The sequence below is a fragment of the Ailuropoda melanoleuca genome, chromosome 9, assembly GCF_002007445.2.
Source record: "Ailuropoda melanoleuca isolate Jingjing chromosome 9, ASM200744v2, whole genome shotgun sequence".
In the NCBI taxonomy this organism is placed as follows: domain Eukaryota; kingdom Metazoa; phylum Chordata; class Mammalia; order Carnivora; family Ursidae; genus Ailuropoda; species Ailuropoda melanoleuca.
In genome coordinates this window covers 102,909,734-102,932,316 of record NC_048226.1, presented here as the reverse complement: position 1 = coordinate 102,932,316, position 22,583 = coordinate 102,909,734, and the positions used below count along the sequence as shown (strand labels likewise).

Sequence of the window (22,583 nt, the reverse complement as noted above, 5' to 3'; positions counted from 1 at the left end):
GGGGGGTCCTGCTGCTCCCACTGCCAGGTGAGGGAAGCCTTGAGACCTTTGAACACATTCCCTTAGCCAAACTGCTGGCAAGCTTTGGTCTTGGGGCTTTCACCAAGAGCCCTGGGGTGGGCATGGAGCCCCAGAGCAGGCAGGGTTAAAGGGGTGCAGGGGAGTGGGGTGCTGGCCGGATACCCCAGAGGACACAGCACCACCCAAGTTCTGGCCCGGGCCCAGCGGCTAGCGTCTGTGGGAAGCTTTAATGGCTTTGNGGGGGGGGGGGGGGGGGGGGGGTGGACCTGGGCCGGCGCGAGCCAGTGTCACCAGATGAACATGGGCTTGCCGTCGTCATGCGCTAGCTGGCTGAGGCAGGAGAGCAGCAGCAGCGCGTCGGTGAGCATGCTGGGGTGCACCGTCTCCACCAGCACGCGCTGCAGGAAATCCATGGTGTAGGAGCCACCCTCGGATGCCGCCAGCTCCGGCCTCTCGCGCAGGATGCCGTAGGCGTTCACCAGCTGCTCGGTCAGCGCCGGGTGCACCCGCCCGTTGTAGCCCAGGCTCTGCAGCCGGTTCATGATGCTCACGTAACGTTGTGTGAGCGTCTGGCACAGCTCCTCATCCAGCTTGCGGTCGCTGGGGTTCAGGGAGGCCTGCGGGGAAAGCCGCCATCAGGGTCCCTCCGCCCTGCACTGGCACAAAGGCGGGAGAGGGGCAAATGTGGCGGAGGGGTGTGGCTGTGCGTGTGGGGGGGTGCGGGAGGAGGTGTCCTGGAGGTCTTAGTGGGTTGAGCTGGAGGGGAGAGTTCCCCAGACCCCCTCCTTGTTGCCTGCTCCACCTGCCAGCAGGGACTTGGCTGAGCTGAGGCTATGAAATGCTGACAGCGCATGGCTGGGAGTCCGGAAGTGAAGGAAAGAGGAGGGGGTCCCTGATGGCCGTGGGGGTGCCCGGCCCATACCACTCAGGGGCTTTCCCAGGCCCCCTCCTGGCTCCCTGCCCTGAGACCTCTGCCCCCTCTCCAGGTCCCCTCTCTGTCACGCTGCGCTCCATCTTCAACACCCAGCGCCCACACCCCTCCTTCAGGGAGGCCCTGTCCTCCCCTCGTGCTGAACTGACCACCGCAGGCCCTGAGCCAAGCACCCTCGGTCTCAGCGCTGGGGGTCCTGCTGCCCCTGTGGTGACCCCTCCTGGTACCTGGGCCTGGGAACTGGCAGCAACAGGTGGGTCTCCACCCACTTCGTCATTGCCTGTCCCCCCAGCCAGGCAGTGACTGCATCCCACAGCGTCTCACCAGGAGGCAGGAAGTCAGCCCCTCCGCTGCACTCCTGCCATTGCCTCTTGGGCATGTGACCGGCACATTCACTCAAGGCCCCCTGTTCAGCAGGGCCCACACCCCGCTAAGGCTCTGCTGTAGCCATCTTGAAGTTCTGTATGATTTTGGACAAGGAGCCCTGTATTTTCATTTGCACTGAGTCCTGTGAATGATGGAGCTGTCGCATGTGCAGCTGTGCCCAGACCCAGGGGCTGACAGGTCTGAGGTAGTTGGAGGGGGTCTCTCCCTGCCTGAGCCCTCCCGCACTTCCCACTGCTCCACCTCTTGGGGCCAGGGCCTGATCTGGCTGGGCTCACCCCTCCCAACCATTCCCTGGATGCCCACCAGCCTGGTTCCGAAGCCTCCGGAACCAGCTGCTTAGCCTCACCTTCTCCAGGAAAATCCTCTGTCCTCTCCTCTGGTCATGCAAACAGAGCATTGGACTCATGGCTGGGCTCAGCTAAGTGACCCCTGACCTCTGGGAGAGGCACTCAGGGCCCTATGCTCAGCACTTTGGGTGCACAGTCAACACTAGAACAAGCCTGTCTCCTTGATTCTCGGTTCCTCTTGGCCCCTAAGCCTTCTCCCTCCATCTGCCGGTTCCTGTGCCCACGTCAGCCAGACTGCAGGGCTCGGCCAGCATGTGTGGGTGAGCAGATGAGCCTGCAGGTCTCCATGCTGAATGGTGCAGAGTGTGGCGGGTCGATAGCTGTAAGTCTCGGCCCCCCATGGGGGTGTCAGGACCCATCGTCTGCTCACTCTGGGGCTGTGGCTGAGCTCCTGCTGTGTGCCACACTGGAGCTCACTGCACCTACCCTGCCAGGGTGCTGGACAGCGGAGAAGGGCACGGGTCCATTTACACTGAGAGACAAGGCCAAGGCTACCCCAAAGAGGTGACCCTTGAGAGTGGAGGGGCAGGCGAGGGGAGTGAGTGGGGAGGAGCAGGAGGGCACCCCGCTGAAGCCAGGGAGCCATGGACGTGAGTCCCTGCCGCACCTTGCAGGCACTGGGAAGCAGGCAGGGCTGAGCAGAGCACGGCGGAGGGCTGTGTCCTAAAGGGTCAGAGATCTCTGGTCCATTGGCGCCATGGCTTTAAAAGATCATGCTGACCATATGAGAGGATGGACAGAAGCTGGCAAGAGAGGGTGAGCGTCCTGTCTATCCTCCCACGGATATTCTCAGCCCTCCCCTGTGCAGGGCACTGTAGCAGGTGATGGGTTCAAGCATGAGCAAAGTCCTCTGAGTTCACAGGGGTGATAAGGCTTAGCAGGAGGACAGGACTGTGAGTGCTGCCATGGGGAGCAACCAGGCGGCCTGGGGGGCATTCTGGAGGGAGGGGGCAGGGCTGATGTCTGATGGATGAGGACAACAGGGGCAAGGAACTTCCAGGACAGGGAACAGATGCATGGCATGGAAGGTGCTGGGAGGCAGAGCACAGAGCAAGGGGCCCCCATGGAGAGCCAGTTTCAATGGTGGCTCCTATCACCATACTGGATCCGAGCCTCAGTTTCCCTGCTATGACGCGCAGGAAACCAGACCTCCTGACAGCTGTTTTGAAGATGAAAAGAAATGTCTCTAGGGGGTGCTGAGCACAGCATCTGTGCTGGTCTGCACCAACACAAGGGGCCCCCATTTCTACAGGTCACATCAATGGGCTCTCACATTGAGCAGAATTGTGTTTCAAAGGAAAAGAGGAGGGAGGGGCTTTCCCAGGAGGTTGGAGTTGGCCAGAGTATAGGTGGGTGTGTGGGGGGAGACAGCAAGGCCAACTGAGTGCCAGCTCTCACCCTCAAACTCTCCTGCCCCTCGTAGCATGTATCAGCCCCCTGAACTTCTAGCATGAATATTTATGGCTTTTCTTATTTACTGCAGGCCTCCGGGGCGTGGGTGAGCTCCTCGAGGGCAGAGACTGTCTACTTGGTATGAACTTGGCATGCACTGAATGCCCCATAATAGGAGTGAATGCCAGGGGACCGCGCTCCCGCCCCTCTGTAGCAAGGCCTGACGTCACTAAGCCCGAGCCAATGGGACGAGACTGAGACTGTGAGTTCTGCCCCTGGGCCGAGTCCCGGACCCCTGGACCCCGTTGCCGCTGGGGGTTGGACAGCAGGATCCCACGGCCCGCGGGAGAAGTGGACACCTGGCTGCAGGTCTGTCACAGCAGCTGGGCATGTTCTCTGCAACAGTAGCGATGTTACGGACGTCGTAAATAACCGCAAACAGCATCTCAGGGCATTAAAACCCTCAGGGATGCAGAGTGGTTTATGATCGGAATCGGAGCTTAAAAGGTGACACAGCTGGGGGTGCTCTGGTGGCTCCGTCGGTGAAGCAGCTGCCTTCGGCTCAGGTCATGATCCTGGGGTCCTAGGATCGAGCCCCACATGGGGCTCCCTGCTCGGCGGGGAGCCTGCTTCTCCCTCTCCCTCTGCCTTCCCCTCTGCCTACTTGTGCTCTCTTTCTCTTTCTATCAAATAAATAAACAAAATCTTAAAAAAAAAAAAAAGATGGCGCAGGTAACCGTGGACTTTTAAAGAAGACGGCTGGATTCCGTGGAGATTGTCCCCGAGCCCTCATTCAGCAGTGGGGCTCTAGGAAAGCTTTTCAGCGGCCAACTTGAACAGCATTCGTGAAGCCAACGAGCCCAGTTTGGACACCAGGTTTGAGCCAGTTTAGTGGGTCTGGATAGAACTGAGGGATTCTAGCAACAGCCGACTGTTCAACGTGCAGAAGCACAAGAGGTTCTGAGGAAGGACATAGAAATCTGGGCAAAGCTGGGGTGCGTGCTGATAGGAACCCGCAAATGGGCCACGGGGCGCGGGTGGCCTTGACAGCAGGATGGTCTCTATGCTTCTCACGTGGCGCCAGACCTGTCAGCCTGCAGTGGGCTCTGCAGAGGGCGAGCCAGGCGGTGTCTGCCGGCCCCGAAGGCGACTTCCGTGCGGGTGGGCTCCTGCGGACCCGCTTCTCAGGAGCTTGTGTGGCAAGGGTGTGGCCCTAGGCAGCACGGGTCATTGCCGATGGCATGTGAGGGGCCAGTAGCTCTGGAATGGTGGCCGGGGGGCAGAATGAGCAGATGAGTGTTTGGCGAAGGCCCCAGCCACCCCTCACCCCGGGTCCCAAGACGGCGGCCGGGGCCCTGGCTGCCCAGGGTGCGCAGCTCCTCGACTTCCCCAGATGCCGGAAGAAACCACTGCTCTCACCTTCCTGCCCCCTCTCTAGGCCGCTTGGTGCTGTGACTGTTCGTTCAGCGGCCTAGGCTGTCACTCTTGCGCCGACAACCACAGCGGTGGCCCCGCATCTTCATCAGCTCCTGTCTCAGCGGGCGTTCTCCAGCAGTCGGAAACCCCTTCCACCGTTTCCTACCCAATTTCTCGGGGCAGCTCGACCTGTGCTTGTGATTAAATGTTTTCTTTGCCACTCGCGCATCAGATGTGACGCTTTAGAGACATAACATTGTGCTTCTCCTCGTGGTTTGCCAGTGTTCAAATAGCCACGGCTGGTGTGTGCTCGGGGCACAGCAGTGGTGGCCGAGGTCCCCGGATGTGAGTGGGGGGTCGTCACACCAAACACGACCACAGCGGGCGCCGCAGACGCGAGCCGCGGAAACGGCAGGTGCATAGAACAACTGACACTGAAGGAAACTTCCCAGCAAGGCAAAACTGCACCTTTGAACCAGGTTTTTCCTGGAACTTGACTCATGACCCTAAAATTCACAGTGAGGAGTGAAGGGCCCAAAGGAGCAGAGACAGTCCGGAAGAAGGGAGGTGCCCAGGCTGTCACTGTGCCATGGGCTGGGGAGGGTCCGAGTGGCAGTCCCAAGAGCCCCATGTGTGGGCCCGGGTGGGAGGACCGAGGCAGGGCTGGGCAGCTGCCCTTGCCCTCTACTGCTCTAGTCTTCAGTGAGACACGAGAAGTACAAGCAATAAAGGAAAAAGTGGATAATTCTGATGACGCGACCAAAGGACACACTAAGCAAAGGAAAAGGCAGGTGCGAGCCCAGGTACAAAGGAGTGCACTCGAACAGAAGTCAGGCCTGTGGATCGCACACCAGGTCTGTGGTCTACCGATAAGGACGCCTGAGAGAACGTGGCTGGGTGCACAGAGGGCTATTTCCCAAAGAAAGCCCAAACGGCCCACCTCCCCCACCCCGAGGCATGGGGTTCCACCTAGAGTTGGCGCATTGGTGGGGGAGGGGCACACATGCTGTCATTCTGGACAGCCGCTTCTGGCATCCCGCCAAGCACAACCCTTATCCCATGACTGCTCCCCCTCCCATTGCCCTGGAGAGCTTCCCATGCATGCTGGCAAGGGAGACATGCCCAAGCACCTTTGGGAAGCATTGTCCTCCGTGTCCCTCAACAGAAGCAGGCTCAGGGAATGGCATGCCAAGAATATACTGGAATGAGCCTGGGCCTGAGGTCCCTGGCCATGAGGCCGTCAGCTGCTCAGAGGTTCTGGGACCTGCCTCTCCTGTGACACCCCAGTGACCCTTGAGGGTACCAATGAGGTGGGGAAGACATCAGCTCTGCTAGTCTGGGGAGGGTCCCTGGTAGTGAGGGCTGGCCCTATGGAGGTCATCACAGTGGCAAAGGAGAAGAGTGCAAGCCTGACCATGCTCAGGACCCTCCCCTGCCCTGTCCCCTGGGGAGGCATGCAGCTAAGGCCACGGGCTCCTCATGCCAGAAGCCCTGGCCGCTTGCACTGAACACCGTGCTTCCTCCATCCCAGGGGGACCTCGGATTCTGGTGCGCTTGGCCAGGCTGGAGTGCGGGGTCCCCCAGCAGCTCCTCCAAGGCCAGCATGCTCCCCGTCCCTGACAGGTGAAAGGGGCAGGCCCTCTGAGTGGGAGATGGGCCCCGCCCACCTGGATGATCTTCTCCGGAATGTTGGAGACAGTGAAGCCGTAGAGACGCACGCGCTCGGGGAAGATGCTGGACAGGATCCTACGGTCCAGCTGGAAGGCGATCTCCCCCACCAGCCTCTCCCAGGCTGGCTGCTTTGACTCTGGGGACACCAAGGAGTGGGAGGAGTGGTCAGTGGCCATGGTCGGCAGCCCAGGCTAGTGCCAGGGAGGTCTGCAAGGCCATCAGGGGAGCCCCCGCCCCCGTGCTGAACTTGTGTAGCTGACCTCGGGGGCTCTCAGGGAACTTGCTGGTCTTTCGGTGGGCCAGCTTCCGTTCCAACTCGAGGACGCTTTTCCGAGAGGTCTCTGTGCCACGTGGGCCCCGGCTGTCGTTGACTGTAGCCGGGGAGGATGAAGTTCGGGGCGGGGAGTGGGGGTTTCGTGGAGGGGAGTGCGGGGGGTGAGGGCTGGGTGGGAGGGTGGTGTGCCCGGGTGGGAGATTGGGGGGGGCCCTGGGCAATGTGGGTGGTGCTCGAGGGGGTGTAGTTGGTGGTAGCTTGGGGGGCAGGAGTAGGGATAGGGACAAGGACTGTGGCAGTTGGAGAAACAGTTGGGGTGGTAGGGACAGATGCAGGAACTACTTGTCCCTGAGGGGCACTGGGCTGGGTCCGGGCATCTGAGCTGCTGTAGGAGAAGGTGGTCATGGGCCCAGGCGTGCCCCTGGTCCCGATAGGGGTGGAGGCCTGGATGGGTGAACCCAACGACATGCTGAAGGGCTCCAGGTCCTGGGTCGGCTGGGGATGCTCAGTGGAGATTGGGACTAGTGCCGTGGTGGGGCAGAAAGGAGAGAAGGAGAGTCAGGACAGGACCAAGGACAGGCCTGGCGGGGGAAAGGGGGCTGTGGTCCCTCTCCCTGAGCCAGTTACCTCTGGTGGTGGCGGGCCCTGCTCCAGCCGAGGGACGGGGTCCGGAGGGGCATCCTCGGAGCGGCTCTGACAGCCGCACCCTTGGGGCCTCCGACAGCACCAGATTGCTCATGGGGTTGGCCAGAAGGTTCTGAGAAACACCTAGAGGAGCAGCCGTGGAGGTGCGCAGGGGGCTGCTCAGAGAGACGGCCACTGTGCCTGTCATAGGGGCCATCAGGGGGCTGCTCGGAGTCAGGGGGCCAGTTGAGGGCAGGCCCAGGGAGCTGGTCAGTGTGCCCCCCGGGGACACTGCCATGGGGCCAGTCAGATGGCCACTCGGAGTCAGGGGGCCAGTTGAGGGCAGGCCCAGGGAGCTGGCCAGCGTGCCCCCCGGGGACACTACCATGGGGCCGGTCAGATGGCCGCTCGGAGTCAGGGGGCCAGTTGAGGGCAGGCCCAGGGAGCTGGCCAGCGTGCCCCCCGGGGACACTGCCATGGGGCCGGTCAGGAGGCTGGTGAGCAGGCCGCTCTGTGACATGGACCCTGGGCCAGGCAGCACTGTGTTGAGGGGGCCCGTCAGAGGGTTCACGATGGGGCCTGATGCGGGGCTGGGCTGCGGGCTGTTTAGCATGTCGGCCAGGGGTGCCAGAGTCATAATCCCCGCTTCATCCAGGATAGGCTCATTTGCTGCTGCCGGGGACGGGGGCAGGAAGACACCTGGGGGACACAGAGAAAGCACTGAGACCCCAGGCAGGCTCAGCGAGGAAGGGGCCTAGGCAAGTTGCTTGCCTGCCCCTGATGAGCAGACCAGCTCTGAGCCTCATCTCTTAGGTGGGCCAGACAACGGCCCTCTACCTTTGGGGGGTCTGGGGGGCACCTCCACAGATCCCCCATGAGGGTCTGGCCCTTTGTCTCTCTGTCCCCGAGTCATAGACACCTTCCCCAGCTGCCCACCCCTCCATGTGCCCACAGCACTGAGCTGCTGACCCTCACTGAGGAGGGTCTCCAGGTGGCTGGTACCCCAAGTTGCCAAGTTGATCCATCCAGGCCCTGGTGGGAAGCAGTGGGTCCCGGCCTCCTGCCCACTGTTGTTGTGGGGACAGCCTAGCCTCCCCAGGTGGGGGCCCTCGGGGAGGCCGGGGCTAGAACAGGCAGTGTCTCTGGGAACAGGAAATGTGGGTTCAGGAGGTCGGGTTGGCCCAGACACTCATCTTCACTCTTGTGGATCCCTGTGGCGGGGCCTCACAGCCCGTTTCCTTGGGTTCCTGAGGACAGTGCCCTTGAATGACCACTGTTGTAGGAGAGAAGGCCCCTGGGGGCGCAGAAGCTGGGGGAGGGTGCAGGGAAGGCTTTGCTCGAAAACTGCTACACTCGTTCGAAAGCCGCACAGGCTGACTGCAGGGAAGAACGAGCCGCAGAAAAGTGAACATAAGATTAGAAAACACGGGTAGCCCTCTCACCCCACCGTTAGTCACGACAAAGCTCCGTGCTGCCTTGAAGACTTTCTCCACGCGTTTTATAGATCACGGGTCGACGAACCTTTTCTGTTAAGGGCTGGTGGTTAATGTTGCCAGTTTCGCAGGCCATCGGGTCTGTGTTGTAACAACTCAGCCCAGCCGCTGTGCCGGCAAAGCTGCCACAGACAACATGGAGACAAGCGTGGGTCCGTGGCAACCGAGCTTCATTCACAGACACTCCTCTTTGAATTTCCTGTACTTCTGGAATGTCCGGAAATAGTATTCTTTTGATTTTCTTTCAACCGTTAAAAAGGTAAAGTTCGTCCTTAGCTCCAGGGCCACGTACCAACAGGTGGCAGCCTTATCTGTCCTCTGTGTCCCTATGTCCTCCCTGTCTTCTCCCTGGACCGCATCCAGAACCACCCTTCTCTGAGAACGGTGCTCAGGGTGGCTGCCGGCCAGGCTCGGGCTGTTCACGGAGCCTCTTCCAATCCTTGGGCATGCAAATTGATTCCAGTTTTCCCAATGACAAGTAATTCTCCTACATAGATCTTTTTTTTTTTTTTTAAAGATTTTATTTATTTATTTGACAGAGACAGAGACAGCCAGCGAGAGAGGGAACACAAGCAGGGGGAGTGGGAGAGGAAGAAGCAGGCTCACAGCGGAGGAGCCTGATGTGGGACTTGATCCCAGAACGCCGGGATCACGCCCTGAGCCGAAGGCAGACGCTTAACCGCTGTGCCACCCAGGCGCCCCTACATAGATCTTTTTTTATTAGGTTTTTAATTTTAATTCCAGTGTAGTTAATATACACTGTAATATTAGTTTCAGGGGTACAATACAGTGACTCAACACTTGCNTTCTTAAATCCATATATGAGTGAAATTTTGCTTAGCATAATACCCTCTAATTCCATCCATATCGTTGCAAAAGGCAAGATTTCATTTAAAAAAATTTTTTTAAAGGTTTTATTTATTTATTTGACAGAGAGAGACACAGCGAGAGAGGGAACACAAGCAGGGGGAGTGGGAGAGAGAGAAACAGGTTTCCCGCTGAGCAGGGAGTCCGATGCAGGGCTTGATCCCAGGACACTGGAATCATGACCTGGGCCTAACGACTGAGCCACCCAGCCGCCCCTCATTCTTTTTTTATGCCTGAGTAATATTTCACTCTGTGTGTGTGTGTGTGTGTGTGTGTGTGTGTGTACACACTGCATCTGCTTTATCTGTTCATCTGTCGATGGAACTTGGGCCGCTTCCATATCCTCACTATTATAGCTAATGCTGTTATGAACATAGGGGTACATGTATCCCTTTGAATTAGTGTTTTTTATCTTTGGGCAAATACCTAGTAGTGCAACTGCTGGGTCGTAGGGTGGCTCTATTTTTAACTTTCTGAGGAACCTGCACACTGTTTTCCAGAGTGGCTGCACCAGCTTGCATTCTCACCAACAGTGTAAGAGGGTTCCCCTTTCTCCGCATCCTCACCAACATCTATTGTTTCCTGTGTTGTTAATTTTAGCCATTCCTACCAGTGTGAGGTGATAGCTCATTGTGGTTCTGATCTGTGTTTCCCTGATGATGAGTGATATTGACCATGATACCTATGTAAATCTTTATTATTGGTTCTTCCCCCTGAAAACAGACATTCTAGTGGTCCTTAATGCGCGCTGCTAGATCTAACCTCCCTAAGACCCTCAGAAACATCCTGACATTCCTTCGGAAGTCCCTGGGCTTGTTTAAATCTATGCCCTCGGTTGGGGCGCCTGGGTAGCGCAGTCGTTGAGCGTCTGCCTTCTGCTCAGGGCGTGATCCCGGCGTTCCAGGAAGAGTCCCGGATCGGGCTCCTCTGCTGGGAGCCTGCTTCTTCCTCTCCCACTCCCCTGCTGTGTCCCCTCTCTCGCTGGCTGTCTCCCTGTCACATAAATAAATAAAATCTTTTTAAAAAAAATCTATGCCCTCGGGACACTCTACAGAATATGTGGCAAGATATACCAAAACTTTACTTTAAAAAAAAAATTTACTTATTTGAGAGAGAGAGAGAGAGCGCGCGCAAGCATGAGCCAGGTGAGGGGCAGAGGAAGAAGCAGACTTCCCACTCAACAGGGAGCCCGATGTGGGGCTCCATCCCGGGACCCTGAGATCATGACCCAAGCTAAAGGCAGATGCTTAATTGATTGAGCGACCCAGGCACCTCAGGAAAACTACAAACATTTTTGAAAGAAATTAAGGAAGATCTAATAAATGGAGAAGCACCCCATGTTCCTGAATTGGAAGACTTAATATTGTTGGTAACGATACTCCCCAAGTTCACCTGCAGATTCAATACAACATATCAGAATCCAAACTGACTTCTTTGTAGAGACTGACAAGCCGATCCTAAAATTCACAAAGAATTGCAAGGGACCCAGAATGGCCAAAGCCACATTTTAAAAGAGAGAAGCCATTGTTACAGGTGCCACTTAGCCACACTGCACGTCTCCCTCTTACGCTACCTAAGAAAGAAAGAGGTAGAGAGAGAAGAAAGCAAGGAAGAAAGGAGGAAGAAGAAAGTTGGAGAACTTAGTTTCAGATTTCAAAATTTAGTACAAAGCTGCAGAAATCGAGATTATGTGGCACTGGCATAGTGAGGGACATATAGATCAATGGAATAGAATAGGGAGTCCAGAAGTAAACCCATGTATCTGTGTTCTGATTTTCAACAAGGGGGCCAAGACTATTCAATGGGGGAAAGAATAATCTTTTCAAAAAATGGTGATGAGACTACTGGAATCCACATGTAAAAGAATGAAGTTGGATGCTTACCTCACACCATATACAAAAGTTAAATGGACCAAAGGCCTGAATGTAAGAACTAAAACTGTAAAATTCTCAGAAGAAAACATAGGTTAATTTCCATGACCCTTGTATTCTTAGATGTGGCCCCAAAACTGGGAGCAACAAAAGAAACAATAGATGAGATGGATTTCATCAAAATTAATATTTCTGTGCTTCAAAAGATACCATCAAGAAAGTAAAAAGACAACCCATGGAATGAAAGTATTTGTGAGTCATACATTTGATAAGGGATCTGTACCCAGAATCTATAAAGAACACTTACAACTCAATAATAAAAAAACCAAGTTGCCCAACTTAAAAATGGGCAAAGGACATGAACAGACACTCTCAAGGATGATATACAAAAGGCCAATTGACACAGAAAAGATGCTCAGCATTATTATGCAACAGGGAAATGCAAATCAGAACCACTTCACGCTCGGATGCCTGTAATAAAAAAAATCAGATAATAAGTATGGGTAAGGATATGGAGAAAATGGAACACTCGTACATTGCTGGTGGGAATGAAGAATAGTGCAGCCACCTTGGGAAACAATCTGGCAGTTCCTCAAACAGTTACATGTACAGTTACCATATGACCCAGCAGTTACTCTTAGATACATACCCATGAGGAATGGAAACATAAATCCATCCAAAAACTCATATATGGATGTTTATAGCAGTGTTATTCATAATGGCCAAAAGAGGAAACCACCCAAAAGTCCATCAACTGATGAATGGATAAACGAAATGTGGTGTATCCATTAATGAAATAGCATTCATCCATGAAACAGCAACAACACACTCTAATAACCAACTGAAAGTACTGATTCACTCTACAGCATGGATAAACCTTGAAAACATTGTGCTGGGTGAACGAAACCAGACACAAAAGCCACATACGAATGATTCCATTTATAAGAAATACGCAGAGTAGGGGCGCCTGGGTGGCACAGCGGTTGGGCGTCTGCCTTCGGCTCAGGGCGTGATCCCTGCGTGATGGAATCGAGCCCCACATCGGGCTCCTCCACTGGAGGCCTGCTTCTTCCTCTCCCACTCCCCCTGCTTGTGTTCCCTCTCTCGCTAGCTGTCTCTATCTCTGTCAAATAAATAAATAAAATCTTAAAAAAAATCTATTAAAAAGAAATATGCAGAGCAGGCAAATCCATAAAAACAGAAAGTAGATAAATGGTTGCTGCGAGTTGTAGAGGGAAGGTCGTAGGAGCACCATAGCCAAAGGGTTTCTTTCTGGGGTGAGGAAAGTGTTCTAAAATTGTGCTGATGTTTGTACAACCCTGTGAATATATGAAAAACTATTGAATCACAGACTATAAATGGGTGAGTTGTATGGTATGTGAATTATATCTCAATAAAACTGTTATTTTAAAAATGATTCATTGGGGTCGCAGGCATTTAGGTTAAAAAAAAAACAAACACAACAATCAGGGGCCCCAGGGTGGCTCAGTCAGTTAAGCATCAAACTCTTGGTTTTCTGCTCAGATCATGGTCTCTGGTGGTGGGATCCAGCCCTGTGTGGGGCTCTGCTCAGGGAGGAGTCCCCTTGAGATTCTTTCCCTCTGCCCCTCCTCCCCCTCTGCTCCTCCCTACATGGGTGCGTGGTGCTCTCTCTCTCCAATAAATAAATAAACAAATAAATAAATAAATAAAATCTTTTAAAAATCAATTAAATGCAAATTATAAAAAGATTAAATAATCACATGTACATTTTGTATTAGAATACAAAGCTATGGGACTGAAATATCTTGTTTAGTTTTAATTTAGATTTCAGTTAGTTAACATATGGTGTCATATTAGTCTCAGGTGTAGAGCATGCTGATTCAACACTTCCATACCTCCCCCCCATGCTCATCAGGACAGGTGGGCTCCTTAATCCCCATCCCCCATTTAACCCATCCCTCCCCCCACCTCTCCTCTGGTCACCATCAGGGTGTTCTCTATCCTTAACAGTCTGTTTCTTGGTTTGCCTTTCTCTTTCTTTCTCTCTTTTTTTCCCCTTTGCTCATTTGTTTTGTTTCTTAAATGCTACATAGGAGTGAAATCAGATGGTATTGAGACTGAAATCTCTTAAACGGAGGCTGGCTGGGGACCCCTGGTAGAACATTCCTGTTCGCACTTCGTGTCATGACTTAAGCTCACAACCTCCAGATCAGAGTCACATGCTCCACCACCCAGCCAGCCACAGGCCCCCTTGCGTCTTTTTATAATTTATATTTAATTGGTTTAGATTTGTGAGTTGAAATCTTCCCAGGTTTAGAGTATTAGAACCTTAAAGAGTTTTGGATACACTGCGTTTGTATTTATTTTACATGTAAGAATTATTTAGGGTCCAGGAAGTTTGTTACACGGGACGATTAAAGTTAGACAAGCAAATGCCTTAGATTTACAAATGCACCTTGACAGTGCGTTAAACTGCTTAACTGAACTTCTGACCCCCCCCCAACTTGCTCCTCCCAGCGGCAATCCCTGCTTCGCCCTGCCTCCTCACTGGGGTCCCGGGCTGGGGGGAGGGAGGTGGAGGGGACGGGGACGGCGGCGGCGGGGTTGAGGGTGTCGTGCCCCAGGCCCCTCACCAGTCCCCTGTCTACCGCCTACCCTCGGGCCTCGGACCCCGCCCCCGGCCCGCCCACCGCCGCGGCCCTCGCCTCGAACCCCGCCCCTGGCGCTCAGGGGCGGGCTCGGGAGGAGTCAGGTTCCCGTGGGAGACAGCGGAGGGGGCGGGGCTTTGCCTGGGGGCGGGGCTAGAGTTCCGGGGGCTGTTTCTTCGGACCCGGGAGGATGGAGAAGGAGGCTGGGAGCACAGAGGGAAGACCGGTGAGCGCAGGGGCTCCAGCCGACGGTTCCAATAGTGCTGTGGCGGCGGGAAGGGGGGAAAGAGCGAGGGGGGATGATGACAGGTCCTGAGACAGGGGACCGGCCCTGAGGGTGGCGGGTCCGGGGCGCCAGTGGGGTCCCTGAGGAGGAGGACGGGTCTCCAGCGGGACAGGTCCTGGGAGGACACATCTAGGATGCTGAGCGTCAGCTCCTGGGGTGGGTTTGCATCCTAGGGACCTTGGTCCTGAGGGGTGTGAGAAGAGTTTTGGGGGGCTGGCTGGGGTTCTTATTGAGGGATGGGTCCTGGGGCGAGGGGTCGGGGAAGGTCAGAGGAGACCCTGAGAGGGTGGACCAACTTTGAGACGGGAAGGAAGCCCCTGGTTTGGGGGAAGCGCAGGGACAGGGAGGTGGGGAGCAGGGGTGGTGAAAGCCCTTCTGGGAAAAGGATGTAGGCTGCCCCCTGCCTCAGGAACTTCTGGCAGCCTGCAGCCCAAGAGAGGACGGGGAGGGGGCGCAGCAGGCAGTGGGGGCTGGGGAACAGAATGGCCTTAGGTGAAGGAGGAGTGGGGGAGGTACTAGGAGAAGCAGCAACAGAGCCCCCACCCCCGGCTGCCCTGCCTGATGGCCTGTCCTGTCCTGACCACATCTGTGTTGGGAGCCAGGCGGACCAGTGGGGGCAGGGGCAAGTCCACTTTAGTCACCTGAGCACTCAGTGTGGCCTCGTTTAGTCCCTCCTCCCACAGCCCTGACTTCCCATCCATCCTGACGCATCCCAGCGCCGGCTGGGGAGCACGAGGCCTTGAAGTCCTAACCTAATTCCATCCTGGCTCTTCCTCCCACCTGCCATGTTCACGGGGCCAAGGGCTGAACCTCTTGGCACCTGTTTTTTCCCTGTGAAGTTAATGCGGCCACAGCCACGGTATCGTCACCTCCCACTGCTCCGCTGGCCCACACTGACCATGAAGTGGTGCCCGTGCCCAGCTCAGAAGAACACGGCACCTGGTCTTGGCGTCCCTGCTGACCTCCAGCACGCTGCCGTGTTTCTTTTCTCTGCATCAACAGCTCGGCTGTCCCTGTTTCCCTCTGTGAGGTGCCCAAACTCGTCCTTAGGTCTGCCTGCCAGTGAGGCGAGCGGGAGTGAGCGTCCCTGCCACCTCCCCGCCCCCACCCCGGCGAGCGCTGCTGGGGCAGGTTGGTGGCCGCTTTTATGAGCCACAGCCCACAGCCGGGAATGCCAGGAACGCCGGGAGCTCCTGGAGCACTGGGAGCTCATAGACAGCCAGATGCAGGTGCCGGGCTCCTCTCTCAGTTCCTTCCACGCTCACTCTGTCGCAGACCTTCCTCGTCTTCCACTGGCGGAGGATGTCGTGTTTACAGGGAAGACGGAAGCCCTGGTTCTGGAGCTTCTGCAGCCCCCTGCCCTCTTTCTCCTCCAGGGCAGGGGCAGGGCTGCCCTCCTCCCCTCTGGGAAGTGCCCCTGTTTTCTTAGGCACCTTCCAGCGCCTTTCCCAGTGTCTTCCCCCCCGAAGGTAACGAACTCTGGCGCACTTGGCTCTTGCCCTCAGGGCCTGGGCCGCTTGTGTCTGGTGGGGTTCAAGTCTAACCAAGCTTGTTCCCACCAGGTCATCGGAGGCCCCCACGTCTTTAGCACTTTTGTTGCCTAACCTCTCCGCAGCCTTTACTCTGTTGGTGCTCTGCCCCTCGTAGCTGTGTCTTGGCCTCCGTGACATTACACATTGAGGTTTTGTCTCTTTGCTTCTCTCCTGTGCTGGCTCTGCTGTCCCTTCCCAGCTGGCCTCCCCCTCCTGTGGCTTCAGCGGTGAACTCTCTTGAACCTTGTCCCTCCGGCCCTGATGTGTCCTGGAGCTCAGCTCAGAGGTTGCCGCACGCAGGTGTCGTGTGTGCTCCCAGCCCGAGTGGGCCCACGCTGCTCATGGGCACCCACAAGCCCAGGCTGTGTGTCCTTTTGCGGCCCTTGGGGGGGAGGGGTGCAGAGCTGGGAACCACAGGCTTTACGAGGACACAGAACGCAGGGGGTCCCAGAAAGAGGAAGTGGAGGCTGAGCTCACAAGAGCAAATCAAGAACAGAAGCCTGATGCCACGAGGAAGGCGAGTCCCAAGGAGCGGGCCAGGGAGCAGGCAGAGCGAGGAAGTGGCCAGAGAAGGTTCTTGCGAGGCCCCCCGCAGGGATCTTTCCTGGCCGGACGAGGGGATGGGACGGAGACTTCTGCAATCTCTCTCGGGAGGTCACAGCGCCCGTCACCCAGCCACTTCTGCCAGAACTCCCTCTTTTGTCCCTCACGTCCCCCACTTCGTTTTCTTAAGTAACTCAAGGGATTTCTCTACCCCTGGTTCCCACATGGCCTCCCACCTGGATGAGTGCAAGAGCCTTGGCCTCCGCCAGCTCCCTGCCTCGCTCTGGCCTCCTGCGGATCCCTTTCCCGCCCAGCAGGACTGAGCTTTCTGCAGCATAAGCATGGTTGCCCTGCCAGAAACTTCCCGGCCCTGCCGGCTGCCTTTAGGAGTAGGTCACCTGCGGTCTTTGCTGATCTGACTTCTGCTGACCTTGTCAGCCTCATTGTTCACTGCTCACTGGCCCTGACACCCCCACTCACAGGTACAACTGCACAGACACTCCTGCTCACACATACAACCTCACACTCACGGATACAACCTCACACTCACACTCACAGATACAACCACACACACACACTCATGCAGAGGCCCAGGTGGCAGAGACAAAGAGCAGAGTCGTCCTTTCAGGGAAGGAGGGCAGTTTCAGGCCGGCCTGTTGCCAGAAGGGCCCTCAGGAGGGCAGGGTGCAGGGCCTGTGACGAGAACAGAGGGCACAGGGCTTCTCTGGCACAGGGAGGGCGCTGTAGGGAGGGGAAGGTGTGGTGGGACAACCATGGAATTTTATCACCTGCTTGCCCTGTGTGACCTTCCCCGACGCGCTGTCAGCAGTGGCGTGGCCACCGCCAGTCGCCCTCTGTTATCTTTAGTGCCAACCGGTTTCCGCCCCCTGCTTTCCGGCCTTCCCGCACCTCCCTGTTCCTATCACCGCATGCAGCTGTGCAGCGTCCCTGGCCTGCTGGCCTCTGGGAGCCGTCCTGGCTCGGTCCCCACACATCACCACTTCAGTGGCTTTTCTGCAAACACCTGCTGCTTCTTGGCTTTTTCCAAGTCACCCTGGCCTGTAGGTGTTCTGTGGCCGCAGGGCTTGGTCACACTCTTATGCCTCCCAGACCCCAACTTCAGTCCTGGCCTCTGACCCTGGCCCCTGGACTTGGGCTGTCGTTTGCCTCCTGGCCACCTCTAGGTGCAGAGGAATGGGGGTGCTGAGGGGGAGGGTGGGGGAGGGGGAGGGGCCGAGGGGCGTGACATATTGGACCTCGCAGGGTGGCTCATTTGGATTCCAGAGCTAGGAAATTCTCTGTCTTTGGGGCTGCTTGGAAGTCCAGCTGAGGGGAGAGGAGAGGCCGGGCTGCAACCATCGGGGTGGGTGGGGCTTCCGTCCCTGTGGTCCTGTGTGCTCACCTGGCCTCCCCTCACCTGCTGGGGCCACCATCCCGGCAGCTAGGAGCTGTGCCCTCTCTCCGGGGCTTCCCGAGACCCTGCCCTCCCTTCCCGCTGTCTTACAGTTTCCCAGGCGTTGAGAAGGGCTGGCCGCTGCCTCGCCAAGCCCCAAGCTGAACCCGCTGATGCCCAGGCCACCTGCTTGTGTCTTGATCGCCGACTTGAGCTCGTGATTCTCCCGAATGAGCCGCACCAGCTTCTTCAGCTCCTCGTTCTCCCTCACCAGCCTCTCGATCTGATGCCGAAGGCCCTCATAATTGGTGAGTAGAGACATGCCCCGGGGCAGCGGGATGGGTGCCCGAGGGAGGGCACTGCACCTGGAGGCTGCCCAGGGCCCCGGGCCTTGCCCGCGTTGGAGGAGGGCGCCAGAGTTTGTGACTCGCAAGCCTGGCCCAGGGGGCTCTGGGTATTGTGAGGTCAGAGCTGCGCCCTCCTCCTTGCCCTCTCTGCTCTCCATGCCTCCAAGCTGTGCCCAGGTCCTGCCCTGGCCTGGAGTGCACTGACCCTTCCTCTGTTGGGCCACCTTCGCTCTGCGGATGCCTGCTCTGTCCAGCTTCCTGCCGCCCCAGCAAGCCCATCTCTGTTCTCTAGGCTTCCCTGCGGCCATGTCTCTACCGTGGCGCTTACCTGGCTCTGTGCAGCTCGGCTCCCTCTACAGTGAAGCCGGGGGTCGGGCACCTCCCCAGCAGCCAGCAAAGGGCCCAGGTGCCCGGCAGGTCGGTGACTCGTGGATAGCTGTTGAGTGAAAGCTCATCGCCCACCTTCCTGGCCAGGGTGCCCTTTCCTTGAGAGGTTGGACACCCCTGGATTTAGCCTGTCAGCCTCATCCCGGGGACATTCTACCTTGGATACTTGGACACTGGGCAGACTTTCTTCCAACCGAGGTGCTCAAAGCCTTTCTCCGACTGCCGATCCCAGGGCTCCCTTGTCCAAGCACCTGTCCATTTCTGGTGACGTAGGGTCCCCTATTCCAAGTCCCCCAGGGCAGCCCTCTGTGCCCACACTTCCGTTCTCTGACTCCTTGAATTTTCCTGACTGTGGTCCTTCGAGAACTCAAGACATGCCCCTCGTCAGGTTGTCAGGTTCCGAGAGTTCAGTCCTGTGAGTCCTCACCACGCTCCCTTTTTTAGAGCTATCAACGCAGAGATCTTGGCGGGCCTGACCTTGGGAGTCAAGTGCGCCAGCGTCCCAGGGATCTCCACTGGCTCTGCAGGCGTCTGTTCTCAGACGGAGAGGACAGTGAAGCCCAGGTCTAAGGCGGAGGGCGCGCTCCTGGTAGGCAGGTGGGGGTGAGGGTGGGCTTGGAGTCAGCCTGAGGTGAGCATTCTACCTGGACCTCACAATGGGGCCTGCCCCCACCCCCTCCGACACCCCAGACTGTAATCCTGCTGAGTGACCCCGGCCCCGGAGGCCCGGCCCGACGTCTCTTCAGCACTGTCTGTTTATAGGACACCCTCCAGCGTGGGAGAACGAGCCTCTCACGGCCTTCCCGGCCGCCTGTACCAGCCAGCCCTGCCTCACCGTTGGCTTCTCCGTGGGTTGATGCGTCTGGGCTGCTTGAATCGATGGCTCGGCGTGGCCGGGCTGTGGTGCCCAGGTGCTTGTCACACACTCGCTCGCACATTGCTGTGAAAGAACTTTGTAGAGCGGTTAACATCTACAATCGTTGATTTTAAGTCAAGGAAGCTACCTTCAATCATGTGGACAGACCTCATCTGATCAGTTGAAGGACTTAAGAGCAGAAAGCTGAGGTTTTCCAGGGAAGGAGGACGTTGGCCTCAGGGCCGTCCCTGAGAGCCTGCCTGAGTGTCCAGGCCACTGGCCTGCTCTGCGGATTTGGACTTGTCGGCCCCGCATAATTATACGTGACGGTTCCTTAAAATAAGTCTCTTCACACACGAGAAACCTGACTGGCCCATCTGTATTGGGTACCAGGGCTCCTGTCCTCCCCAAACTGCTGAGCCCGGCTGTGCGGCAGGCCCTGCGTGGGAGTCCCGGTATTGTAGGCCCGAAGCTGGGAGCGCGCCGTGCGTTCACCACACTGGAATTAAAATAAAACATTTTAAAAATAGAACAGGAAAAAAAAGAAACTGGGGATTTAGCGCTGGTCACACTCAGGTGCTGTCCCTGCCTTCGGGGCCTTGCCTGGTGGGGAGGTGGACGCTGGTGGACGAGGGATCGGAGTGGGAAGAACTCTCTGGCCCCGCAGGGCAGGGTGCCCCACGGAAGGGGCTGCAGGTGGGGCCCGAGACAGAGGGGTGGAGTGTGTGCGGGGGGGGGGGCGCAGGCCCCGGCCGTGGCCCCGAAGCGGGTCTTCATCCTAGGGCCTTGTGCAGTCCTGGACGGGCTGTCAGGAAGGCAGCGTGGGTATGGGTCGGTGGGGAAAGAGCTGCTGAGCAGGCAGGAAGGGGGCCACTGTGGTCACCCAAGCGGCCACGGGCAGTGCCGTGGAGGCGGGGAGCCTGGGCAGAGCTGAGGAAGGTTTAGCGGGCACTGGACAGATGGATTTGGGGCGTGGGCAAAACCGGGGACAGCCCCCAGGCTTCTGGTAAGAGCGTGGAGCCGCTGGTTACGCCATCTCGGGAGGGAGGAAGTGGAGCTCCACGGAAGTCTTGCGTCAGACTTGGGTGTGTGCTGCCGACGGGCGCTGGCACCCCATCCCCTTCCCAGACTGTGGCCCCCACAACCAGTTCCCGTCCCGGGTGCCACGCCTCTGCCCTAAGCCTCTCCTTGGAGCATAGCTGGGGCAGAGGACTTGGTGAGCCCAGGCTCCTCCTCTCCCGGCTCTGCGCTCACCTGCTCCCACCTCTCTCATCTTCATTCCAATTTCTTTTTAAGATTTTATTTATTTGTCAGAAAGAGAGAGGGAACACAAGCAGGGGGAGTGGGAGGCAGAGGGAGATGCAGACTCCCCACTGAGTAGGGAGCCCGACGTGGGGCTCGATCCCAGGACCCTGAGATCACGACCTGAGCCGAAGGCGGACGCTCTTCCAATTTGCTTATCTTGCTGCGGTTGCTGTTCCGTCGTGTACAAAGCGCCCTTCGGTGCCCAAATCTCTGGGGCCCGGATTTTATAGAGCAGCAAATGTTTGCGGAGAGCAAGAGCTTCGCCCCAAGCTTTATCCACAGTCAATTGGATGAGGCGTTTGGGCAGCGGGAGTCTGGGGAGGGAGAGGTGATGCACTGCCTCCCCTGCTCTCTCCCTGCTCTTCCGCCTGAGCAATGGGACCCCAGCCGTCACTTCCGACCCCACGCAGGCTCCGGTCAGCGTCCCTCCTGGGCTCTTTAGGGGGTCACTGCGCACACACTGTCCCCACTTGCTTGTGCTGAGCCAGGCGCCCCCACCTCTGGTCTCAGGTCACGGGCTCTGCAGTTTGTCCCCATTCACATCTGCCTCCTGAGATTCAGCTCAGACTCCAGCTTGCGAGCCTCTGGGAATCTTTGCTCCCTCCTTGGCTTGGGATTCTTTGTAAGTTTCCTTGTAAAAGCCACGTTTTCAAGGCAAAACCTTGTCAAAGAACAGGGACCTTTAACCTGGAACTCTGTCCCCACCCCTTCTGCCTCTGTCCACACGGACAGGCTGTCGTGTGCTGCCCCTCAGGCAGGAGCCGGAAGGAGCCATGGTGCCCCTGGCCAGTGCCTGGCCTGGTGGTCCTGGCTGTGCCCTGGTGTCCACACTGCCTGCTGTGGCCGTTTGCAACGTCCATCACATCCTGCGGCTGACGAGGAGCTCCGGGCGGGATTTGCCCAGTCCGCCGGTGCCCGCCTGGATGCCGGTGTGGACGCCTGCCTTCCTTCCCCTCTCCTTCACTCCAGACAATGAAAGGGCCTTGGCCGCTCTTCGTGGGTGGTCACCGTATGCCAAGCACTGTGGTAACGGTCTCTGCGACGGTACAAGTCACCTCCTCCTACGGCCCACTGTGTCCCGCGCCTGCTCTCTACCCCGGGCCCCTGGGTCCCCGTGGCCACTCCGGCCTTCCTACCTTCCCAGCTTTCAGGCTGGGGGCTTGGTGCGGGCAGCCTGGTGTCTGGCCTGCTCTTCCTGCCTCCAGCCTCACCCCTTCTGGTGCAGCCTCTCCCACAGCGGACCCCCCACAGGATGTCGGCTCTGCTCAGAGAGAAGAGTCTGGGTGGTGTCCCGGGACAGGTAAGCATACTCTGTTCTGCGTGCTCGAGTCCAGCACGGGCCCCCAGGCTGCAGGACAGCAGCCTCTGTTAGGTCCCTGGAGTCCAGCGCCAGCACTTTGGAAGGCTCTCGGGGAACCCTTGTGGAGCCAGGGCACGGACCCCGCCTTGCTCCCTCAGCCCCCAGGAAGAGTCTGACCTGTGCCAGCCCCTCATCTCCTGCACCTCCAGCCCCTCAGCAGCTCCCCATGGGCTTTACGGACGCCAGTCCCTCCCCCTGGCGCTTCCCTACTCCCCACCTGTCTCCTCAGGGCCACGGCCCATGAGCCTGCCCGCCCGCAGTCTGGCCCCCCAGCCCGGGGCAGACCGGGTTCCTGAGTGAATGGCTTCGGCCTTTGCCCCGGCCCTTATTTCGCTCAGCACAATGGAACTAGATCCTTCAGAAGGAATTTTCATCAGGAATCTCCAAGAACACAGAGGGAAGTGGTCAGCCATGGAAGCCTGGCCTTAGGCCCCGTCTGGAGCTTGCCTTCTCTTGGCAGGGCGGCCCTGGGAGTGCGTGGTCACCGCAGGCCGGGCCATCTCCTCTGTGGGCTGGGGGCCATCACACCCACTGTTGCTTCGTCTTGAGGGACTGATGATCTCTGAGGGTTGGTGCTGAGGTCAGAGCTTGCACACGTCCCTCGATCCCTGGTCATGGCCCCAGACTCCATCTGCCTGGGCCTGGTGCTG

General features: G+C 57.5%; 1 protein-coding gene and 1 long non-coding RNA gene across 3 annotated transcripts; one reads left to right on the top strand and one right to left on the bottom strand.

Annotated features, from left to right (window-relative positions):
• Positions 1-144: 144 nt before the first annotated feature.
• On the bottom strand, positions 145-18,333 carry SPATC1 (spermatogenesis and centriole associated 1). The gene is given in 7 exon segments (XM_034668762.1): positions 145-638; positions 6,162-6,301; positions 6,426-6,598; positions 6,600-6,960; positions 7,067-7,303; positions 7,448-7,762; positions 17,790-18,333. Coding segments are annotated over 7 exon segments (2,100 nt in total). The 3' UTR covers positions 145-308.
• On the top strand, positions 14,061-19,812 carry LOC117803837. Of its 2 annotated transcripts, XR_004627969.1 has the most exons (4): positions 14,061-14,150; positions 17,792-17,986; positions 18,318-19,001; positions 19,103-19,812. It is a non-coding gene; the product is annotated as an uncharacterized LOC117803837 (long non-coding RNA). The 2 variants fall into 2 exon arrangements; XR_004627968.1 differs by lacking the exon at positions 14,061-14,150 and having other exon boundaries at positions 14,157-17,986; positions 18,318-19,812.
• The last annotated feature ends 2,771 nt before the right edge of the window (positions 19,813-22,583 follow it).